Source organism: Ruditapes philippinarum, unplaced genomic scaffold, assembly GCF_026571515.1.
Source record: "Ruditapes philippinarum isolate M1 unplaced genomic scaffold, ASM2657151v2 ctg6059_1_1_1_1, whole genome shotgun sequence".
In the NCBI taxonomy this organism is placed as follows: domain Eukaryota; kingdom Metazoa; phylum Mollusca; class Bivalvia; order Venerida; family Veneridae; genus Ruditapes; species Ruditapes philippinarum.
In genome coordinates, this window is record NW_026853397.1 from 18,927 (window position 1) to 41,683 (window position 22,757).

Below are 22,757 nucleotides of genomic sequence, written 5' to 3' on the forward strand. Positions count from 1 at the left end.
TTTATATATTTTATATGAAATATGTCGTGCTTATAGGAACAACGAACTTTTTTCATCTGTCACACACTGGTGTAAGAAATTTAAAAGTGATATGGATGCAGTAAAAGATGCACCTCATGCAACTTTTCAAAAAATGGTTACAAAAGTTAAAGATCTGATAGCTACTGATGTAAGATTTACAACTAGGTAAGAATATCCGAACAGTTGTTAAAACCATTACCTAAATACAACAATCGATCTCAAAGACCTTGCATAGCAGAACGTACCATGATCGTCAGAAAGGTCATGTGTGTAATTTTCTTTACCAGTCAAGGTCATGTCATTCAATTTGTCATACCAAAGGGTAAATCTGAAAATGCCAAGTTTTACAAAGGCAAAGTCCTTCATAAATAAAAGAAATATTCAAACAAGAGTGTCATAATGGTCCTTGATCTCTCATCTGACCCATCAAACTCATCGGAACAATTACTTAGACAAGCATTCTGACCAAGTTTCATGACAGGTGAGTCAAAAATGTGACCACTAGAGTGTTAACAAGGATTATCCATATTTGAGCAGTATGACCTAGCTTTTACCCAGGGGACCCATATTCGAACTTAGAACCTAGAAATCATCAAAACAAACTGTCAGACCAATTTCCAGGATACTTTATTCCAGGATAAAAACAGTAGCCACTAGAGTGTTAAAAATATTTTTTTTTATTTTTAGCTCCGGTGACCTTATTTTTCATGCGAGAAGACCCATGTTCAAACTCATCTAAGCAAATACCTTGAAAAGCATTATGACCAAGTTTGATGATAATTGAATCAAAATTGTGACCATTTGAATGTTAATAAGGTTTTTCCATATTTGGGCGGTGTGGCCTAGTTTTTCAACTGAGATGACCAATGTTCGAACTTGACCTAGAAATCATCAAAACAAACTTGCAGACCAATTTACAGGATATTTGGATCAAAGCAAAAGCCACTAAAGTGTTAATAAGATTGTTCTATTTTTAGCTCAGGTGATCTAGTTTTATTATCCGAGATGACCCATGTTCGAAGTTATCCATGCAATGACCTAGACAAGCATCCTGATCAAGTTTGATGACAATTGAGTCAAAAATGTAACCAATAGAATGTTAACAAGGTTTTTCCATATTCGGGCAGTGTGACCTAGTTTTTCTTCCGAGATGACCCATTATAGAACTTGACCTAGATATAATCAAAACAAACTTTTAGACCAATTTAAAGGATACAGTAAAAAACTGTTTATAGTAACCTTCGATGGGAGAAAAGAAAAAAGGTCATTATAGACAGGGAGTCACTGTGGACAGTCTCTACATAATTCGGATATATGAACATATCATACCAATATTTTGTTGAAAAGCAGGATAGTTCCATACTTAGGTGAATTATATTCTTTATTGATATTAAACATACCAAAACTCATTTATAAAAAACAAGACAGTATTAAAATTGCATGTATAATTGGTTAAGATTATAGATTATAAACTACACCATTACATTAGTATTTATGTAATTTATATTGATTAATCTGTTTGTAAAAAAACGTTTAATTACAATTTTACTAATGAAATGTTACTGTCGAGACATTTAATTTTGTATAAACAGCCTGTTTACTTTACGGAGTTCAATGTATTAATAAAACATTAGATACAAATCTTCACATAATTTCTACAGATAAGTGCTCCGAAAAATATTTTAACAAGATAACCACACCTTTAAGACGTAAGGCATTGTTTATCTTTACTCGCCAAAACACCGCAGCAATTATGTATAAGCAGTTGTATTTAATCATTCTATCGGCGAAAATTGATTGAATCTGTCGCCACTTTGTGTAATTGTCAACAAACAGCCACAGTGTATTAGCGTGTTGCCGATTGGTCAATGCAAACTGCCGTAGATACAACACGCGTTCTGATTCGTCAATCGCATAAATACATAATGAGAAAGATATACATAGTGCACTCTTGCCTCGCTTTGTTGAATTTGACAAGCGTTCTTAACTAGCGGATTAACGGTAATTGGTTATATTTGAGAGGTAAACAAATTGTTAACAGACCTAGTGGCGTAAATAAGTATGAGAGAAAATAATAAGAATCGGGCGACTTCAAAATCTCTTTGAAGTTTGTTTTAGGCAAAGTCGCTGATCCGAAGCCCAAGTCGCCACCTAGTTCAAGCCAAAAGTCGCTTTTCACAGCTCAAATGCCGTAATGGGTGACTAAATCATGATCGTTGTACGGACTAGACAGGGAGTCGCTACATACAGACCATTTATAAAGTAAATACTGTTCGGCGCACCTAACTATGGTCACTAAAGACAGAACGTCGCTATATACAGGGGGTCACTAAGACAGTCTTTACTGTATTTGGTTCAAACAGTAGCCACTAGAGTGTAAACATTTTTTTCTCTATTTTTAGCTCCTGTGACCTCGTTTTTAATCGAAATAACATATGTTCGAACTAATTTGAGCTATCACCTAGACCAGCATCCTGACAAAGTTTGATGATGATTGAGTCAAAAATGTGTTTACAAGGTTTTTCTATTTTTAGCTCCGGTGACCTAGTTTTTCATCCTGGATAACCCATGTTTAAACTCATCCGAGCTATCACCAAGACAAGCATCCTGACCAAGTTTGATGGTGAGTCAGCAAACATGCTACCGCTAGAGTGTTACCGGTATTTCTATTTTTAGCTCCGGTGACCTAGTTTTTCATCCGAGATAACCCATGTTCCAACTTATTCGAGCTATCACATAGAAAATCATCCTGACAAAGTTTGATGATGATTGAGGCAAACATGAGACCGCTAAAGTGTTAACAAGGTTATTCTTTTTATTAGCTTCGGTGACCTAGCTTTTCATCCGAGATAACCCATGTTCGAACTCATCCGAGCTATCAACTAGATAAGCATCCTGACCAAAGTTGATGATGTTTTAGACATGAATTTGACCGCTTGAGTGTTAACAATGTTTTTCTATTTTTGGCTCCGGTTACCTATTTGTTTTTATCCGGAATGACCCATGTTCGAACTCATCCAAGCTATCACCTAGATAAGCATCCTTAACAAGTTTGATGATGATTCAGGCAAAAATATGACCGCTAGAGTGTTAACAATGTTTTCCAATTTTTAGCTCTGGTGACCTCGTTTTTCATCCCTGATGACCCATGTTCGAGCTCATCTGAGCTACCACCTAGACAAGCATCCTGTGAAAGTTTGATGATTGAGGCAAAAATATTACCGCTAGAGTGTTAACAAGTTTTTTCTATTTTTTAACTCCTGTGATCTAGTTTTTCATCCGAGGTGACCCATGTTCGAACTCATCCGAGCTTTCAACTATATAAGCATCCTGACAAAGTGTGATGATGATTGAGGCAACAAAGTGACCGCTAGAGTGTTAACGAACAAGTGTGGACGGAAAACGGACGACAGACGACGGAAATTCAACGGTCCTAAAAAATCCGGCGACCAGCAACTGGTCTCGGTGTTGTCAGGTTTCACAACGTTCTGTTTTGCCAGATCGTTTCCCTTGTAACTTTTCAACATTTCGGATCTCAAAAATCACTTTGACGGAAGAAAATATCAAACGCAAAAAAAAAAAATCTCAGCTGTCTGTAACAATGTTGAAGTTAAAATGTAAGTCGTGCACAGCTGTCTATAAAACTGTTGAAGTAAGAAATGTAAGTCGTGCACAGCTGTCTATAACACTGTTGAAGTAAGAAATATAAGACATGCACAGCTGTCTATTAAACTGTTATAGTAAGAAATGTCCACACACTTGTCTATAACACTGGTGAAGTAAGAAATGTAATTCATGCACAGCTGTCTATAAAACTGTTGAAGAAAGAAATGTGAGTCGTGTGCAGCTGTCTATACAACTGTTGAAGTAATAAAGGTTCGTCGTGCACAGCTGCCTATAACACTTTTGAAGTAAGAAATGTAAGTCGTGCACAGCTGTCTATAACACTGTTGAAGTAAGAAATGTAAGTCGTGCACAGCTGTCTATAACACTGTTGATGTAAGAAAAATAAGTCGTGCACAGATGTCTATTAAACTGTTATAGTAAGAAATGTAAGTCCTCAAAGCTGTCTATAACACTCTTTAAGTAAGAAGTGTTAGTCATGCACAGCTGCCTAAAACACTATTGAAGTAAGCAATGTAAGTCGTGCACAAATGTCTATAAAACTGTTGAAGTAAGAAATGTAAGTCATGCACAGCTGTCTACAAAACTGTTGAAGTAAGAAAAGTAAGCCGTGCACAGTTGTCTATTACACTGATAAAGTAAGAATTGTAAGTCGTGCACAGCTGTCTGTAACACTGTTGAAGTAAGAAATGAAAGTCGTGCTCAGCTGTCTTTAACACAGTTGAAGTAAGAAATATAAGTCGTGCACAGCTGTCTATTATACTGTTATAGTAAGAAATAATAGTCCACACAGCTGTCTATAACACTTTTGAAGTAAGAAATGTAACGTATGCACAGCTGTCTGTAACACTCTTGATGGAAAAAATGTAAGTCCTGCACTGCTGTCTATAAAACTGTTGAAGAAAGAAATGTAAGTCGTGCACACCGGTCTATAACACTCATGAAGTAAGAAATGTAAATCATGCACAGCTGTCTATAACACAGTTGAAGTGAGAAATGTAAGTCGTGCACAGCTGTCTATCACACTGTTGAAGTGAGAAATTAAAGTTGTGCACAGCTGTCAATAACTTTGTTGAAGTAAAAAATGTTAGTCGTGCAGTCTTGTCTATACAACTGTTGAAGTAAGAAATGTAAGTATTGACCAGCTGTCTATAAAACTGTTGAAGTAAGAAATTTAAGTCGTGCCCAGCTGTCAAAAACACTGTTGAGGTAAGAAATATAAGTCATGCACAGCTGTCTATAACACTGTTAAAGTTAGAAATGTAAGTCATGCACAGCTGTCTATAACACTGTTAATGTCAGAAATGTAATTCATGCAAAGTTGTCTAAAAAACTGTTGAAGTAAGAAAATGTAATTCGTGCCCAGCTGTCTATAACACTGTTGAAGTAAGAAATGTTATTCATGCACAGCTGTCTATAAAACTGTTGAAGTAAGAAATGTAATTCGTGCCCAGCTGTCTATAACACTGTTGAAGTTAGAAATGTAAGTCGTGCACCGCTGTCTATAAAACTGTTAAAGTAAGAAATGTAAGTCTGCACAGCCGTCTATAACACTGATAAATTAAGAAATGTAAATCGTGCATAGCTGTCTAATAATCTGTTGAACTAAGAAATGTAAGTCGTGCACAGCTGTCTATAAAACTGTTGAAGTAAGAATTGTAAATCGTGCACAGCTTTCTATAAAAATGTTGAAGTCATAAATGTAAGTCTTGCAAAGCTGTTTTTAAAACTGTTGAATAAAGAAATTTAAATTTTGCATAGTTGTCTATAAAACTTTTGAAGTAAGAAATGTAAGTCGTGCACAGCTGTCTATAAAACTGTTGAAGTGAGAAATGTAAAACCTGCACAGCTGTCTATTAAAATGTTGAAGTAAGAAATGTAAGTCGTACACAGCTGCCTATAACACTGTTGAAGTAAGGAATGTAAATTGTGCACAGCTGTCTATAAAAATGTTGAGGTAAGAAATGTAAGTCTTGCACAGATGTCTATAAAACTGTTGAAGTAAGAAAAGTAAGCCATGCACAGTTGTCTTTTTCACTGATAAAGTAAGAAATGTAAGTCGTGCACAGCTGTCTATAACACTGTTGAAGTAAAAAATGTGAGTCGTGCTAAACTGTCTTTAAATCTGTTGAAGTTAAATATGTAAGTCGTGCACAGCTGTCTATAACACTGTTGAAGTAAAAATGTAAGTCGTGCACAGCTGTCTATAACACTATTGAAGAAAGAAATGTGAGTCATGCACAGCTGTCTATTTTAACTGTTGTAGTGAGAAATTTTAGTCAACACAGCTGTCTATAACACTGTTGAAGTAAGAAATGTAAGTCGTGAACAGCTGTCTATAAAACTGTTGAAGTTAGAAATGTAATTCGTGCACAGCTGTCTATAACACTATTGAAGTAAGAAATGTAAGTCGTTGTGTGTAATGTAAATTCCTTTATGCAGCATGCCTCCAAATTTATGCTTATTTCCATAAAACTGTACACATTTTATGAGCAAAGGTTTATGCCCGATAAATTTAGGTTGTTATGCACCTTTTATTAATAACAGTGAAATCAATCACTCCCTTTTATCTGTTTGATTTTTTGTTTATTTATTAATTAGTCTCTATTTATTTCTTAAACATGTATAAGGATTTTAAACGTCTTAGTCTGATTTTGTCCATTTTTCTGAGAAAGGCCGAACGTTTGCTTAGCATATCGTCCAATTATGATTATTTTTTAACAAAATAATATATATTTCCTTCAATTAGTTCCAAAGATATTAATTGTTAACCAAAGAATGGACAGACAGACGACAAGATTCTTGATATTACACTCCAAAATTTATCTTTAAGTGTCTGAAAAATGAAGACAATTTGTTACTTATTTATTTCTTTAAGATCAAACTTTGACATGTCAGACACACATTATTACAATAAGTTATCACAATTCACAGTAAATACAGTGGCTATGCTTTAATGAGTAAAAATAAGAGAAATAAAAGCGGTGATAATTGTAAAAGCTTGAAAGTCGAATAATAGACATACTGATAAGTCATTAAAATTTATAGATGTAAAAATGATGTTAAAAAGTTCCCAACCTTAGTTATCTAAAATTATTATCATAAATGCATATTTGAGATTTATGTTGAATATAATAAGTACTTGCGGAGACAAAACTAGTCTGCGATTACTTACATAATAGTATTTGTATACACCCTTTTCATTAAGACGTGTTCAAGTTGTTGCTTTGGATGACGTCATTGGGGGATACGGTGAACATTGCCGATACGATTAAGTACGTAAATAGAGGGATATAGAGATCTTGATCCTTTTTCTTGTAAGATTGGCAGATTGAAATTGCCAAAATTGTGTGTAATTGAATAAGATATAACATAAAAAAGGATGGTCAAGTGGAATAAAAATGTTAACTATAATAAGGTAAACGATTTGTTTTAATACTAGACCATATGACTGGGTAACTGATCATGATTACCATATTTGTATGATTCTTAATAATGAAAATTTTACCAGGCAGTTAAATCGTACTAACTTGCTAATACCAGAGATGTAGATAATCCTTGACAATACCCAAAAGATATTTCGAGTTTCAAAAATGTAAATATTCTGTAGTTTCTCAAAATATCGTACATCAAACCAATATTTTTAAGCTGGTAAAGTGATATTTTCAACTTAATACTTATTTAATTCAAACTCTGCTTATCAAATATTTATAAAAAAAAAATCACTGAAAAACAGTTGTGAAACACGTACACAGAAATTCGTTTTTAACTGAATTACAATTTTACGTATTTTTGACGGTGATGTTAGGCAGACTCTGGAGTATCAAATAAGTAAAGCATGACCATAATATACCTAGGAAGATCGAATTCCGGCCATAAATATATGTTTTTTGTTATAATTCTAAGAAATGTACCCTGGTGATTTATGATATCACAGCCAAGTGCCGCTTGTATACACAACATATGCACCATGTTAATTTATATGTTACGGAAATATACACATCTATTTATTTATGAAATAAGTTACTGGGAAAATGTCTTTATTTTTTAAATCATAAGAATAGATTTGTAATATCAAAATTGTTTTATTATGGTGCGAATCAAAAGTTATAAAAGTCATTGCTACATGGTTTTCGTTCTTTCCGGAATATTTATAAAATGATATACTTCACTGGTTTTTTGTAAAAAAATATATACATTGGCGATCTTATTTTTCATGTTTGTCACAATACACCATTATTTTCTAAGTGACAGACAATAACACAGAAACTAGAAAATGGCCATTTAAATTTATATTAGGCAATTTCAGTGTGTACGGGTGTTTATAAAATATAAAATTTTTGTTTTTATCCTGGCATTTGAGAAAATCTAAGAAATATATTCACTTTGAAATTTCGCTATTTTACGCCCAAGCGTGAAATAATATCAATCTTTTTGATTGTCTTGATATTGAATTTATGTATGCATGAGTAAATTTGAACATGTTATAATTATAATTGAACGATTAGTATTTATGCATTTCACTTTTCAATAAGCTAACATTATATGTGATCCCCAATTTACATCACATCCGGTAAGGAAAGTAACTCTTCCCTGACTGTTATCGCTTAAATGAAAGTGTATATAATTATGTAAGTACTTATGTATTTTTGGCTTAATGAGTGTCCATCTGTCTTAATTCAAAATAGGCTACATATCAGGCCTTTGACAGCAATATTGTCAATGACATAGAAGACAAGTTTTTTACGGAAAATAAAGTTACTTTAACAAAGGACTACTATCCTAATCTATTTTTGATCAGAAGATCTAGCAAGAGCTGTCAGTGAGACAGTGCGCTTGACTTTTCTCAGCTCTTGACGGTAAGAAAAGGGTCATAACTCTTTAAAAATGTAACGTAGAATTATTGGGATTTGTGCCCATCATTTAAAAACATCACAAAAAAACAAGTTTATGACGTTTCAACCCATTTCCTTCAGTAGATCTGGACAAGATATCTTAATCTATTCGCCTATTATCAAAGATTAACCCGGTCTTGGTTCATTTAATATTGACTGACATGCTAAACACTTTTGAATCGCAGTTTCAATTTCAGAATTCATGATTGGATTGTTCTAATATTGCGTGCCTATATTGTTAAAAGGTACGAATTTGATATTCTAATATGTTATAAAGCCATAAAATGAAAACATCTTCACATGTTTACATGGAAAAATATCAACAAAGAAAAAAATGTATCATATATACCATAGCAACTTTTTGAAACGCGGCACACATCAGACGTAAAAGATGACGTTAAATATACGTAAAGCCAAAATACAAGACTATCTGTAGCAATTAACGCAAAACGGTGCCGATTTACCCATAAAACGTTAATGTTTTGCTAGCAAACTTCCGTTCTCTTTGCCCTTGTTTTAGCTTAGAGAAATTGGCGACATAGTCGGTCTTCTATTCGTCTTCACCTTATTTAGCATTATGTAGTGTATAACTATGGTTCATGTCTTTTGTAAACAAATGATCGGGATATGTTGCTAATCGATTATGTTTGGGATAAGAGTAGAAAAATCTCTCACGAAACACTTGATAACTGTTCGTTGCGCGGCATGGTCTTTGACCGTCTCCATTTTAATTTTCCTTCTATCTATTAAATATTTTCATTTTCCCGTATCTCGTTTTTTTCTTAATTTTTCTTAAATTAAATAAATGAAATTTTCTACGATAAAGTCAACATGGCAGCAAAGAAAGTCAACATGATTTTGTGCAGACACAATATCATATATTTGAAATATACGTAGTTTTTTAAGTTTATCCATAACAAAATGCAAACTATTTGATGTGCGCCGGTAAGTCAAACAAATGTCGTTTATATTGAAAAGAAAACTTGAGTATATATTTTGTAAATGTTTTGTTGTATTGTAAAATAATAACCTTATATGTTGTATAATGAATTATTATATATTTGGTGTTAAAAATCAACCGTCTATAAAATTTGTCACGGACTTTGTGACAACCCTCGTATACCTTTGTTCAATGTAACTTTTTTGTTTTCGCAATTCCTTCGTAACTGCAATGTCATAATGTTGTTGTTTTATATGGAGTTATTTTGAAATCACATCAATAAAAATCATTGTACACAGTAAGATTGTCCTTGTCACAAGCTAAGGATGAGAACTATTCTTTGTCTATTTTCATGTTTTTCGGTGTTTTTATACAATTTTCCATTTTTTATATATTCAACTGCCTTTTCCATTGTCCTGTCGTAATGGTTTCATTTTTTCTCATCTATGCATTTGCTATTGATTGTTTGTGACATATGACTCATATTTCTCCGCTAAATTCCTCTTCTCTGTATGTTTAATCGAGGAAGCGACATGAAGTTGTAGGAGTTATCAGTCCCTGATCTATATTCTATTTTCATCTTAAATAGATCTAGGCGGATTGCCCAACGTTCGTTTTTTTGTAGTGGTTGTTTCTTTCCATATACCCTAGTAAACGACAAACATTCTTCATGTGAATAACGCTGCTATCTGTAAAATAAAGCTAATGTCATCATAGCCATAAAAATGCCAAGGCCTTTTGTTCGGTCAGACTGTTTATTGTTTCCACTTGCGTAAAAGATACGCGACACATAGTCAATATTTAGAATTCTTTCAGTTCCCAAAGGTGATCCTTACTTAAATTCAATTTTTTTCCTGGGATCAAAGTATGTCATGATTTTGTCATTGCTTAATTTACTTTTTCAATATGTCGAATGTTGTATGTTGAACAATGCCCCGTTTTCTTTGAATGTCATTCTTAAAATGGGACGTCACGGTTCTGTCATCGTCGCATCTTTTGTAAAAACCGTGATGAATATGACGTCATTCCCAGGAAACATCTGTACATAAGTATCTGTCCTGTTATCGAAATTGTGTACACATGAATCCGAATCTCTCGTTGCTGGCATGCTATTTTCATTCAAGATTTTTTGTCTAAAGTGTTTTATTTAATATTCATATTCGGCACACTCTTAACTGTTATATAATACAATAACCTTTTTCTTTTAATTGGACTGTAAATCCTCATAACGACGTACCTTTTTGATACTACCTCATTTTGATTATTGACAACAACGCGCAGTGGCCAAACGATAAATTAATTATTTTTGCATCAATATTTGTAAATCTGCAGTTTTTAGTCAGTGTCCGTAATTCCGTTATGTATTCATCAAGGATTTGTGTATTCACTCGGTTGAATTTCCCGTAAACACACCCAATCATTCATTTTATTTTTGACCAAAAACACATTTATTTAAAAGATAAGTCTCTAATCACACACTGTAATTAGATTAATACCGTAATTGACATAAAGTCATATCTAACTGCAAACAATCAAAATATATATACAAAGATATATATACAAAGACTTGTTTATTATTTGACAAACTTTGACTTTGATTGTCCAATATAACATCAAACCATGTATCCTCCATTTTGAACTTCTTGTTGCTTGGTCGTGTGGGGGTTGCGTTCATTGAACGCCGCCTTTCCTTGTTGATCTTGTTTATCATATTTTATAAATTAGAGATGACATGAAAACAAGCTGTTCTAAAGCTGTTTCTTTTCATGATCTTCCAACCGTATATTCGCATCTGATATATTTTTTAATTTCAAATATGGTACACAAATATATAAAATAAACCATCACCCGGTCATTGTAGTAGTTTTCTAAATAAAGTGTTGATAACGTCCGTATTGAGATTACATTTAGTGACAGTGTTGATATAGAAATAAAACAAATAAATATTATTATCGATTTTTCAAAGAGTAGGAAATTTGTTTGTGTAGTTTTATCTCTCCTTAAAGCAACGCGAAATGTGTTTAACTTGTAAATGATTAATGAGTAAAAGATATGTATAAATAAGGATGGTATATCAGCAGTGCATTATATGGTGTTAGATTTCTTTATTAATAACAACAACCTCTTATATTTCTTATAAGAATGGTTGTACCTTTTTTTGTTAATACAAATAAGCAATTTAAAATATAATTAGTACTTATTTGTACTTATTGTAATGAAAAAAAAATCCTGTCGCATCTGCATGATGATTCATACAATAAAGCAGCTTACATAGTATAGTACAAGAAATGATGTACTCATGATAAATACAATAATGTAGCTTGCATAGAAAGATACAAAGAATAATATACCCGTGATATAAATAATAAAGCAGCTCACAAATACAAGAAATGATGTACCTGTGATAAATACAATAAAACAGCTTATACAGTATAATTCAAAAAATGAAGTACTCATGATAAGTACAATAAAGTAGCTTACTTAGTATATTACAAGGAATGATTACTCTTGATAAATAGAACAAAGCATATACAGTATAATACAATAAATGAGGTTCTCATAATAAATGCAATAGAGCAGCTTACCTGGTATAAAACAAGAAATGATGTACTCATAATAAATAAAACAAGAGGGCCATGATGGCCCAGAGGTCGCTCACCTGTATGTAGGCCCCCGGAGCGGGGCCAGTTTAACCCCCAGGGCTTTTATTTAAACAAACTTGGAAGACACCCATAAGAAGATGTTTCATGATGTTAAGTTTTTACTACCCACATATAATGAAAGACAATGATCTGCCCCTTCCCCAAGCCCCGGCTGGGCCAATTTTAACCCAATGGCTTTTATTTGGACAAACTTGGTAGACACCCATAAGAAGATGTTTCATGCTAAACATCTAAGCTGTAGCTCATTGGGTTTTTTAAAAGAAATTTTTTTAAGTTTTTACTATACACATATAGTAAAAAACAATGACACCCCTGGGACGGGGCAAGTTTTGACCCCAGGGCTTTTATCTGAACAAACTTTGTAGACACTCACTAGAAGATGTTTCATGCTTTATATCTTAACTCAAGCTATTTAGGTTTTTTCAAAGAAGTTTTTTAAGTTTTTGCTTTACACATATATAAGAAAAATCAATGACCCCTGGGGCGGGGCAAATTTTGACCCTAGGGCTTTTATGTGAACAAACATGGTAGACACCCATTAGAACATGTTTCATGCTAAATATCTTAGCTCTAGCTCCTTGAGTTCTTTAACAGAATATTTTTAAGTTTTTAGTATATGCATATAGGTAAAATCAATTACCCCATGGGGCGGGGCCAATTTTGACCCCAGGGTTTTTATTTGAACAAACTTTGTAGATATTCATTAGAAGATGTTTCATGCTAAATATCTTAGCTCTAGCTCTTTTGATTCTTTAAAAGAAGATTGTTTAAGTTTTTACTATATGCATATAGGGAAAATCAATGACCCCCAGGGGCGGGGCTAATTTTAATCACCAGGGCTTTTATTTGAACAAACTTGGTAGACACTCATTAGAAGATGTTTCATGCTAAATATCTTAGCTCTAGCTCTTTTGGTTCTTTAAAAGAAGATTTTTTAAGTTTTTACTACATGCATATTGGGAAAATCAATGACCCCCTGGGGCGGGGCCAATTTTGACCCCAGGGCTTTTATTTGAACAAACTTTGTAGACACTCACTAGAAGATGTTTCATGCCAAATATCAAAGCTCTACAATGTAGCTCTTTGGCTTTTTTTAAAGAAGATATTTAAAGTTTTTTCTTTCGGTTGCCATGGCAACCAGAGTTCTGCATGGAATTAAATTCTTTGAACAATTTTTAAAGGTGACCACCAAAGGAACATTCCTGTGAAGTTTGGATGAAATTGGCTTGGTGGTTTATGAGGAGATGTCATTTAAAGTAAAAGTTTACGGACGGACGGACGGACGACGGACGGACGCCGGACGAAAAGCGATCACAAAAGCTCACCCTGTCACTTTGTGACAGGTGAGCTAATAAAGCAGCTTAGTAAACATGGTATAACACAAAAAAATGATGTACAAATGACAAATCCAATGAAACCGATTACGTAGTATAATACAGAAAATGATGTACAAATGATCAATCCAATGAAGCCGATTACATAATATAATACAGGTAATTATGTACAAATGATAAATCCAATGAAGCCGATTACGTAGTATAATACATAAAATGATGTACAAATGATCAATCCAATGAAGCCGATTACGTAGTATAATACAGAAAATGATGTACAAATGATCAATCCAATGAAGCCGATTACGTAGTATAATACAGGAAATGATGTACAAATGATAATTCCAATGAAGCCGATTACGTAGTATAATGCAAGAAATGATGTACCCATGACGAATACAATAACGCAGCTTATACAGTATAATACAAGAAATGTATAAAGTGTTTTAAAGATGTAAAGAAATAGACCGTCTTAAATCAGTTTGACTTCCTGTTAAGTTTACAGAGAATAACTGAATATGAGAAGAACTTTAATTGATCATTTTAGAATTACCAACTGAAAGCTGTGATTATAGTTGGTTATTGTAAAGTAAAATGAAAAGAATAGTTCTTATTATTCTCAAATTAAAAGATTAAGGATAGTACTACAATAAAGTGTAAAGGAAAGTTCTAAAATAAATTAAACAGGATGGTTCTTTAACTTTACCTTTATATTGCTAAGATATTTAAGTTTTGTTAACAATACTTCCTCCCACAAAACATTTAACACTGCGTGTAGATTTCATTACATTTGTATGTAATGCTAAATATTTTATAAGTAGTTTGCTGATTTAATATTGTCAATTATCCTTTTATTCCTATTTGTAATATTTCATATCTGATTCGCTTAATAATACTGACAAAAATGCATATGATAACACAATTTTTATGTCAAACTTAAAACAAGTACATGTTATAGCCTACCCCCCCCCCCCCGAAAAAATACTGTAGAATAGAAGATGTATTTTTAATACACTTGCTACTATATATTGTAACAAAATTGCCTATAATTTCAACTGATTATGAGTGTCATGTCACATTAACGTCGTTTAAACAACGGCGAGTGAAAGTAAAATTAAAGCACGAATAGCTAGATTATATCACTAGAACATGGGCGCAATTTGTGCAACACAGCTTTGCTGAATTTTAAAGAAAAAAAACATAGCTACAATTTCATTCCGCGAAAATAAATAGTGCTTCTAGATTCTGTAGCATACACATAATGTAAGCAACTCTGTAGAACTTTCAGTACTGGAAAAGTGTCCAGAGAAGGGATTTAACGAAATAAATATCAAAGTTTATGTAACAGGGAAATGATCTGTTATTCTTTATTATTTGTCATTTAGAGAGTTGTTTCCCTGAGACCAGTGTTTTGGATATGAGTTCCCGCAAGTTTTGATCATGTGACTATTGTGTTCAGTTGAGCTTACGTTTTTCATGAAGAGACAATTTCCTCATGTTTTGGGGATTTTTTTTGGTTTTGTTTTTGTGATTTATGGAATATAATTATTATTAATAAGGTATGTAAACTTTTAATTGCTTTTGATTTCAAAAGCATTATGTATTGTTTATCTTAATATTGTTTTTAATTGAATTATGATAGTGAATTTAATAAATGGTTTCTGTGTCTTATTTTGGACTCGAATGATTGGTTTAATATTGCAGTATCATATCTTTCTTTTCTCAACTAATTATTAAATAAATTATCTCACATTATATTTAAACTTTATGCACTTTATTCACTATAATTTGCAGGATAATGAGGGCACACTGGAGTGAGAGAAGAGTGCATTGTTATTAGTTGTGTTGATGTAAACACTTAGTTCCATAAATTGGCAAGTGTGATATATTGTTGCAAATGTATAAGTGTTTATGATATTGTATGATGAAATGCTTAATGTTAATTAAAAGCCACTGTAATGATTATGATTTATTGATTGATGCAAGTTACGAATGTTAAATGTAATATTTACTAAGAATGTGTTAATTATGTATATTTTTGGAGTGTGGTTACTGGTTAACAGGTTAACTGGTTGTAGTTAGTGCTGAAATAGATGAGTGATTGTATTGAACTTCAAGTCTTGTCTAAGAAACCTGCTTTGCAAACAAAAATAAAAGATTCAGTACCTACCAAATCATTGACTGTAGAAGTCACCCTTTTAATACTGATAAATTTCAAAGGAGTTACAATGGCACCAACGGGGGACTCGAGGCGCAGTGTGTTTAGATGAAGTGCTGACAGGAGAATTGGATTTTACCAGCTTGGTGAATGAAGGATTCTCAGTAAATTAGTGAATTGGATTGTATTAAGTGCAGATAACTTGTGACATTTTTATCTTTACATGTATTGAAGTGTTGTCAACAGTATTTGAATTTCACTCAACTACCAGAACTGTTACTGTGTTACATAGTGATTGACACATCTTAAGACATTAATATTGATCTTTGTTCAACTGATCCTTTAATCAAGATAATACTGAATTTATTTTTGTATATGTTTATATATAAACGTTCAATATCTGAACATACAAGCATAAATTTTCACTTATTTAAACAACAACCTGCATTTGACATAGAAACACAGTTTATTGCCAAATTTATAAATAGAAGCAGATGTCGGACACTATTTTAAATGATTAAAGTAGACAATTTATCATTACGTATTTCGTCTTTTACCTTAGGAGAGCATACCTTTTTCGTTTGGGGACAAGTCGATTATTTCTACCTTCCTCCATTGGAGAGAAACATATGATAAATTCTACTTTAACCTTTCAGTTTGAGACCAGACGACGGTTCTTACAGAGGAAACAATTTAGGACAGTTTAATTATATTTTAATAATTTAAAATAAGTGACATTGACATTTACATTTTCATATGTGAAGATATCCAAGTATTCTAGTGGCTTGACAGTAATTCAACTGGTTGTAAGTAAAAAAAAATGTTTCATTAATTGTAGTTATTAATTAATCATAGATCTGTAATTTAATTTAATAGTCATAGATATTTTAGTAAATTTTGCTTAAACTTGGTAATTTGTTGAATTTCTAAATTGTAGCATAGCTAAAATCTGATAACTTCAATTTTTGAATCCTATACATGTACAATTCTATTATTTAGAAGTAAATTACTGTGAATCAAGAGTGACTATTGTAAGTCAGAGATAATTCCACCTTTTCATGATAATATAACTTATCACTAACACATCTGCATCTTTAACAATATCCTTCTTCGATCAGTCTAATTGATATGAATCGGTTCTACTTCTAAATTTGATCATAATCATCAAAATATTTTTATTCAGGTTTCATACTATTTGATCTGTGTAATTGTTTATTAACTACTTGAACAAAATTCTGAGTTAAGATTAACCATTGATAAATTTATTTTTCAAGTATATTCAATTTTTTACAAGTACTAAATCTTAATTCAAGGAATTATTTTGAAATTTTAAGATTTGTAAGTGTACATGTCTCATTCTGGCCCATTGTTTACATTTGTGTGAAATCAGCTGATCCTGTGTGTTGACCTATTTAGCTTGGGACTATTTTCTTGGTGTATTGATACATTGAGGTCATATGCAAATGACCTGTTGGTATTTTCCAAGGATTCTCTCATTTCATTGGTTCACTGCTTTGCATTTGTGATGCGTCATACCATGTGACAGAGGTATATTGTACATGGCTGTGTTTTGATTGGACAGGAATTATACATTACCTAGTGTGTAGTCTATTGAATCCCAGGTCACTTGTGTGTTTATAAACATTACAAGACATGTATTAGAAGGTTTGTTGACATTATTTTGTGTATTCAGTGTATAGTTTATCCAAAATAAAAAGGTTTTATTTAGGATAAATAGTTTGATTGAGTGTATTTTAAAAATAGAAATTCATTCAAGGTAAAGTTAATACTTTATCTAGAAATTAAATTATATTTGGTATTATTGTGTATTGAAGTAAAGGTTACATATTGACCTATATTTCTATAAACAGATAAAGAAGCAGATTAGTACTTGATCAAATTTCTGATGCTCAATAAACAATAAAAATGCATTTAAAGTGTGTTTCATTTTAATAGATTTTGACATTTTCTCGACATAATGCTTTCCACACGTGACTAATTTATGAACATCAATACCCTGTGTTTAAATACTTATCCAACAACCATCACTTAAAATAATTCTTCTTACCCATATAAGTTTTAACGCATTCATAAAAGCATTTATATTTACCATTCTTAGCATATAATGTATCATTAATTTGTTTTATATATTTATCCGAAGGATTCAGCAACATTTTAAAAAGATGGTTTAGTTGTGAGATACGTTTTGTTTTTATTACTGTTATTTTACCGATTGGAGTCAAAGCTTTTCTATTCCATTGTTTAATCAGTTTCTCTATATTGGATATTTTTCTTTGAAGTTAAGATCTATCTTCTTTTCAAGATCCACATGGAATGTTATGTTAAACCAAGCATTTTGAAACTAGTTTCGTTCCAATTCAGTTTCCATCTAGTGTAAAAGTATTTTGTGTGAATTGCAACCAGTGACTATTGACGAGGACGTTTTCAACAACATTCAACACAAAGACAAACATGATGATTTATTACAAACCATTTAGATAGATACCAATAGACCACTTACTGACAATCAATGTGCAAAGTTAAAGCTCTACTCCATCAAAATAAGGACATCTTCTCTACATGTATATATTAGAAATTTCGAGAAGATAAAACACCGGATTGATCGTATAGATGATATACCATTTAAGCAGCGTCATAAATGAATCCCATCTATGATGATAGAAGAAATGAGAAGTCACATTGAAAACTACCAGCAGCAGGGATAATAAGGAAATCAAAGTCACTTTGGCCATCAAATGTAGTTCTGGTTAGGAAAAAGAATGGTAAATTGAGAATGTTCTAGGACTATCGAATGCTAAATAATAAAAGTCTGAAGGATTCTTATGCCTTTCCAAGAATATAGGAAGTGTTTGATATTCTGAAAGGCGGTAAATATATTTCAACAATTGTTCAGAAAGCAGGTTACCATCAAGAGGAGATAGAAGAGAAACATAAAGAGAGAACAACTTTTACCTTAGGACCTTTAGGATTTTGGGAATATAATAAAATGCCCTTTTGATTATCTAACTCTACCAAAGACTGATGGAAGAATGTTTATATGATTTTTACATGAAAATTTGTGTGATATACTTAGTTGACTTAATTATGTTCAGCAGAACATTTAAAGACCATTTGGAAATCTTAAACAAAGTACTTACTCGATTCAAAGAAAACAACTTGAAATTGTCTCCAGAGAAATGTTTCTTTATACAGGAAAAGGTCAAATTTCTTGGACATGTAGTTAGTGAACAAGGGATACAGACTGACCCAGAAAAGATAGACAAAGTGAAGAATTGGCCAACACCAAAGAAAGCAGATGAACTCCGTTCCTTTTTAGCTTTTTGTGGGTACTCTAGAAGATTTATTAGATATTTTTCAAAACTTATTAGACCTCTTACAGAAATATTACCTTCAACATCTTCAAAGACTTCCAAGAAAGTATTCAAAGATTGGCAAAGGACAGAGAAAGAAGAACACATATTCAACCAACTTAAGGAAACTCTTGTAGCTCCACCAATACAAGCATTCCCAGATTTCAGCCTTCCATTTGAGCTTCATACAGACGCGTCGACAAAGGTATTAGAAGCAATTTTATACCAAATAGAGGGTCATAGCATATGCAAGTCGATCTTGAACCAAAGCGGAAAGAAACTACTCAGCATTTAAACTGGAGTTATTAGCTTAAAAATGGGCAGTGACAGATAAATTTTGAAAGTACCTAGCACTGAAGCATTTCACAGTACTGACAGATTATAATACTCTTACCCGTGTTTTGACATCCGTCAAACTCAACGCAACCGGACAAGGATGGGCCGCAGCTCTAGGAGCATATGATTTTGACAAACAATACATAGCCGGAGTAAAAAATGCAGACACAGATGAAATATCAAGATATCCTAAACATAACATTGTACAAGACGAAACAGATATGATAAAGATCGAAACAACATTGTGAAGACTATATGCAACAATATGAACTTCATTCCATATATAGAGACACTACCAACAGCTTATATCAACATACTTGAAGTAACAGAAGACTTTGGAACACCTATGGCACAGATAAAGATGCGGAAATAAGGAGAAGTCAAAGACATGATAACAGAAAGATGGAGAAGATCAGTCATTGACAAGAAGTTGAAATAACAACAACTGATTAACAATATTCTGATAACATTTAAGAACTTAAAGACAGAATGGAAAAGACTAGAGAAATTGTACAAGAGCATAGCAACAAAGCCAGACTTAAACAAAAGACCAACTTCGATAAAGTTGGAGATAAAGTACTAGAAAAAATCCTGACGTTTGATGGAAAATATTCAGACAAAAGTGAAGAAGAACTTTATGACGTGATAGAACAACCAAGAGAAGATATTCTTGTATTTTGAATTAAAGCAGAACAGTCCGGAATGATTAAAATATTACACAAAAATCACATGTTCCTAGTCCAAGGACAAGAATGAAGAGAAAGAACAGAAACTGAGAAACATATAGATGAGAATACAAAAGAAGATGCATCAAAGGATCAAGAAAATAAAGTAGAGATAGAATGTGACGTCACTTAAGATAAGATGAGGAAGTTGAGGAAGAGATACGAGATGAAAACGTATCTAATATTTCTTTAATTAAAACGGCCACACCACCTGCATTAGAGTACCAGAGCTAAAATAACAGTGAACAAATAATATTAAGACACGTTGAATGTGTGCTTTTTATGGTCTCAGATTTAAATGCACAAAAAATCAGTTAAAGTACAAAAATAGTTTTGAGAAAGAGAACAAACAGTCAGAAGAAACATTAGATGATGCAGAAGAAAGATCAGAGGACATAAAAGAGTCTGAGGACATATCTACATATATAGACGAAGAAAATGAAGTAGGAGTTGTAGAGGGTGAACTTCCAAAAGAAGAAAATTTATCTACAACATCTGATGATCCTGACAAAAAAGTAGCAAATACAGAGGATATACAAGATAATACAGATCAACATGATGTAATTGCAGAAAAAAAAAACATATAACGTAGAAGAAGCAACCACAGAAAGTGTAAGACCTCGGCCAAGTCCTCGTCATAGTATCGCAAGAAGTCCAACTCCATCCTCAAGAACACCAAGAAGAGAAAAGAGGAAACCGAAATGGCAAAAAGAGTTTATCATGTATCAGATGGTTTCAATACCAAATGACTCCAAATTACAAGCATTAGATGTCTTGATAAACTCTGGAGTACTAATCAGAACTGACATACAAGTAGCTCACCAAATGTTGGATACCTTCACAGGGAAGAAGTCATATACATGTATTTTAATGTTTTTTTTATGCAATATGTTTTATTATATTGAATGTAATTCTTATGTGCTTATAATGTGCTTTGATAATAAATTTACATTTAAAATGTTGCAATAAAATATATGTTGATTTATATTGAAAGTGCGTGATATTTTAAATGTTAATCTTTTTTGCGCAGTTATTGGATTGCGAGGTCGCAATTAAAAAGGCGGAGTACAAAAGCAAATATTTTACAATATAACATGAGTTATTCAATGTTGATAATAATAAAGATAATTGTCAATGCTGGATTACATATTTATAGGCTATGTCAACGTAGTAAGAGAAAACAATGAAATGACATGTATTGACTCTTAATGAAGTGATGAGTTTGTTTGTTTAATGGTTTCGAAATGGCTGATGAAGTATTCTATTGGTGCAGTTTTGTTCTAGGTAGTTTGTTATCCTGATTATTTATTGGTATGATTTGATGACGGGACGTCATTTTCCATAGCAAAGAAGTGTGTAACAGGGACAAAATCTGTCATTCTTTATTATTTGTCATTTAGAGAGTTGTTTCCGTTGGACCAGTGTTTTGCTATGTGTAAGTGATTATGATTTCCCGCCAGTTTTGATCATGTGACTATTGTGTTCAGTTGAGCAAAGACACATGTACAATGTCCTCAAGTTTTTTTCTGTTTTTTGTGATTTATGGACTATAATTATTATTAATAAGTTATGTAAAGTTTAATTTTTTTTGATGATTTCCAGAGTATTAAGTATTGCTTATCTTAATGTTGTTTTCAATTGAATAATGATAGTAAATGTAATAAGTAATGTAAATGGTGTCTGTGTCTTATTTTGGACTCTAAGGATTGGTTTAATATTGCAGTATCATATCTTTCTTTTCTCAACTAATTATTAAATAAATAATCTCACATTCTATTCAAACTATATGCACATTATTCACTATAATTTGCAGGATAATAAAAGTACACTGGAGACAGTGAAGAGTGCATTGTAATTTGTTGTGTTGATATAAACACTTAGTTCCATAAACTGGTAAGTGTGATATATTGTTGCAAAAGTATAAATGTTTTATGATATTGTATTGTAAAATGTTTGATGTTAATATAAAGCCACTGGGATGATTGTGATTGATTGATATATGCAATTCACGATTGTTAAATGTAATATTCACTAAGAATGTTCTAATTTGTATTTTCAGAGTGTGGTTACTGGTTACTGGTTAATAGGTTATCTGCTTTTAGTTAGTGCTGAAATAGATGATTGATTGTATTGAACTTCAAGTCTTGTCTAAGACTCATGCTGTGCCAACAGAAATAAAAAAGTTCAGAACCTACCAAGTCCTTGACTTTTATTCACCCTTTTAATACTGATAAATTTCAAAGGTGTTACATATACATGTATTTTAGATCTTTCAAATGTATTAAAGATACTAATGCATGTCATAGATGGACCAGAAGGTGATAATTGGCCCTGAAATGAAAAATGCCCTCGGGACCATTACTCATTATTCTGCCATGTTTTAATCTCTAAATATCAATATGCTTATGATTTAATTTCTATTTTAACATAGCTACAAGAAATTATTAAGTTATTGTTATGTTAGTATTGCTAACATTTCGTTGTGTATGGAAATCGTAGTAATGAAATATGCAAGTTAATACACGAGTTTTCCTTCATTGACATTGAATTCTTTGAAGTATGGAAAGAAATATTTCGCTGGAATACAGAAAGTCGACCGGCGTGCTTGATTATATTATACATGAATTATTCGGAACATCTCGTCATTTATAAAAAAAAATCGTTTCCGATGTTTGGCGTTAATGACGTAA

The 22,757-nt window shown here is 32.3% G+C and overlaps 1 protein-coding gene across 1 annotated transcript; it reads left to right on the forward strand.

Moving 5' to 3' along the window:
• The first annotated feature begins 91 nt into the window (after window positions 1-91).
• Window positions 92-19,715, forward strand: LOC132736753 (uncharacterized). Its single transcript, XM_060723959.1, has 3 exons — window positions 92-186; window positions 18,752-19,211; window positions 19,593-19,715. Exons 1-3 carry the CDS (start codon window positions 92-94, stop codon window positions 19,713-19,715), a joined length of 678 nt encoding a protein of 225 aa, XP_060579942.1.
• The last annotated feature ends 3,042 nt before the right edge of the window (window positions 19,716-22,757 follow it).

What these genes read in the sequence shown, in the direction of transcription:
- LOC132736753 (XM_060723959.1), top strand. Translation starts at nt 92, where the DNA reads ATGGATGCAGTAAAAGATGCACCTCATGCAACTTTTCAAAAAATGGTT. An exon ending in GATGTAAGATTTACAACTAG is followed by an intron (nt 187 to 18,751) that starts GTAAGAATATCC and finishes TATGTTCAGCAG; the next exon opens with AACATTTAAAGACCATTTGG. An exon ending in ATACAGACGCGTCGACAAAG is followed by an intron (nt 19,212 to 19,592) that starts GTATTAGAAGCA and finishes AACATTGTGAAG; the next exon opens with ACTATATGCAACAATATGAA.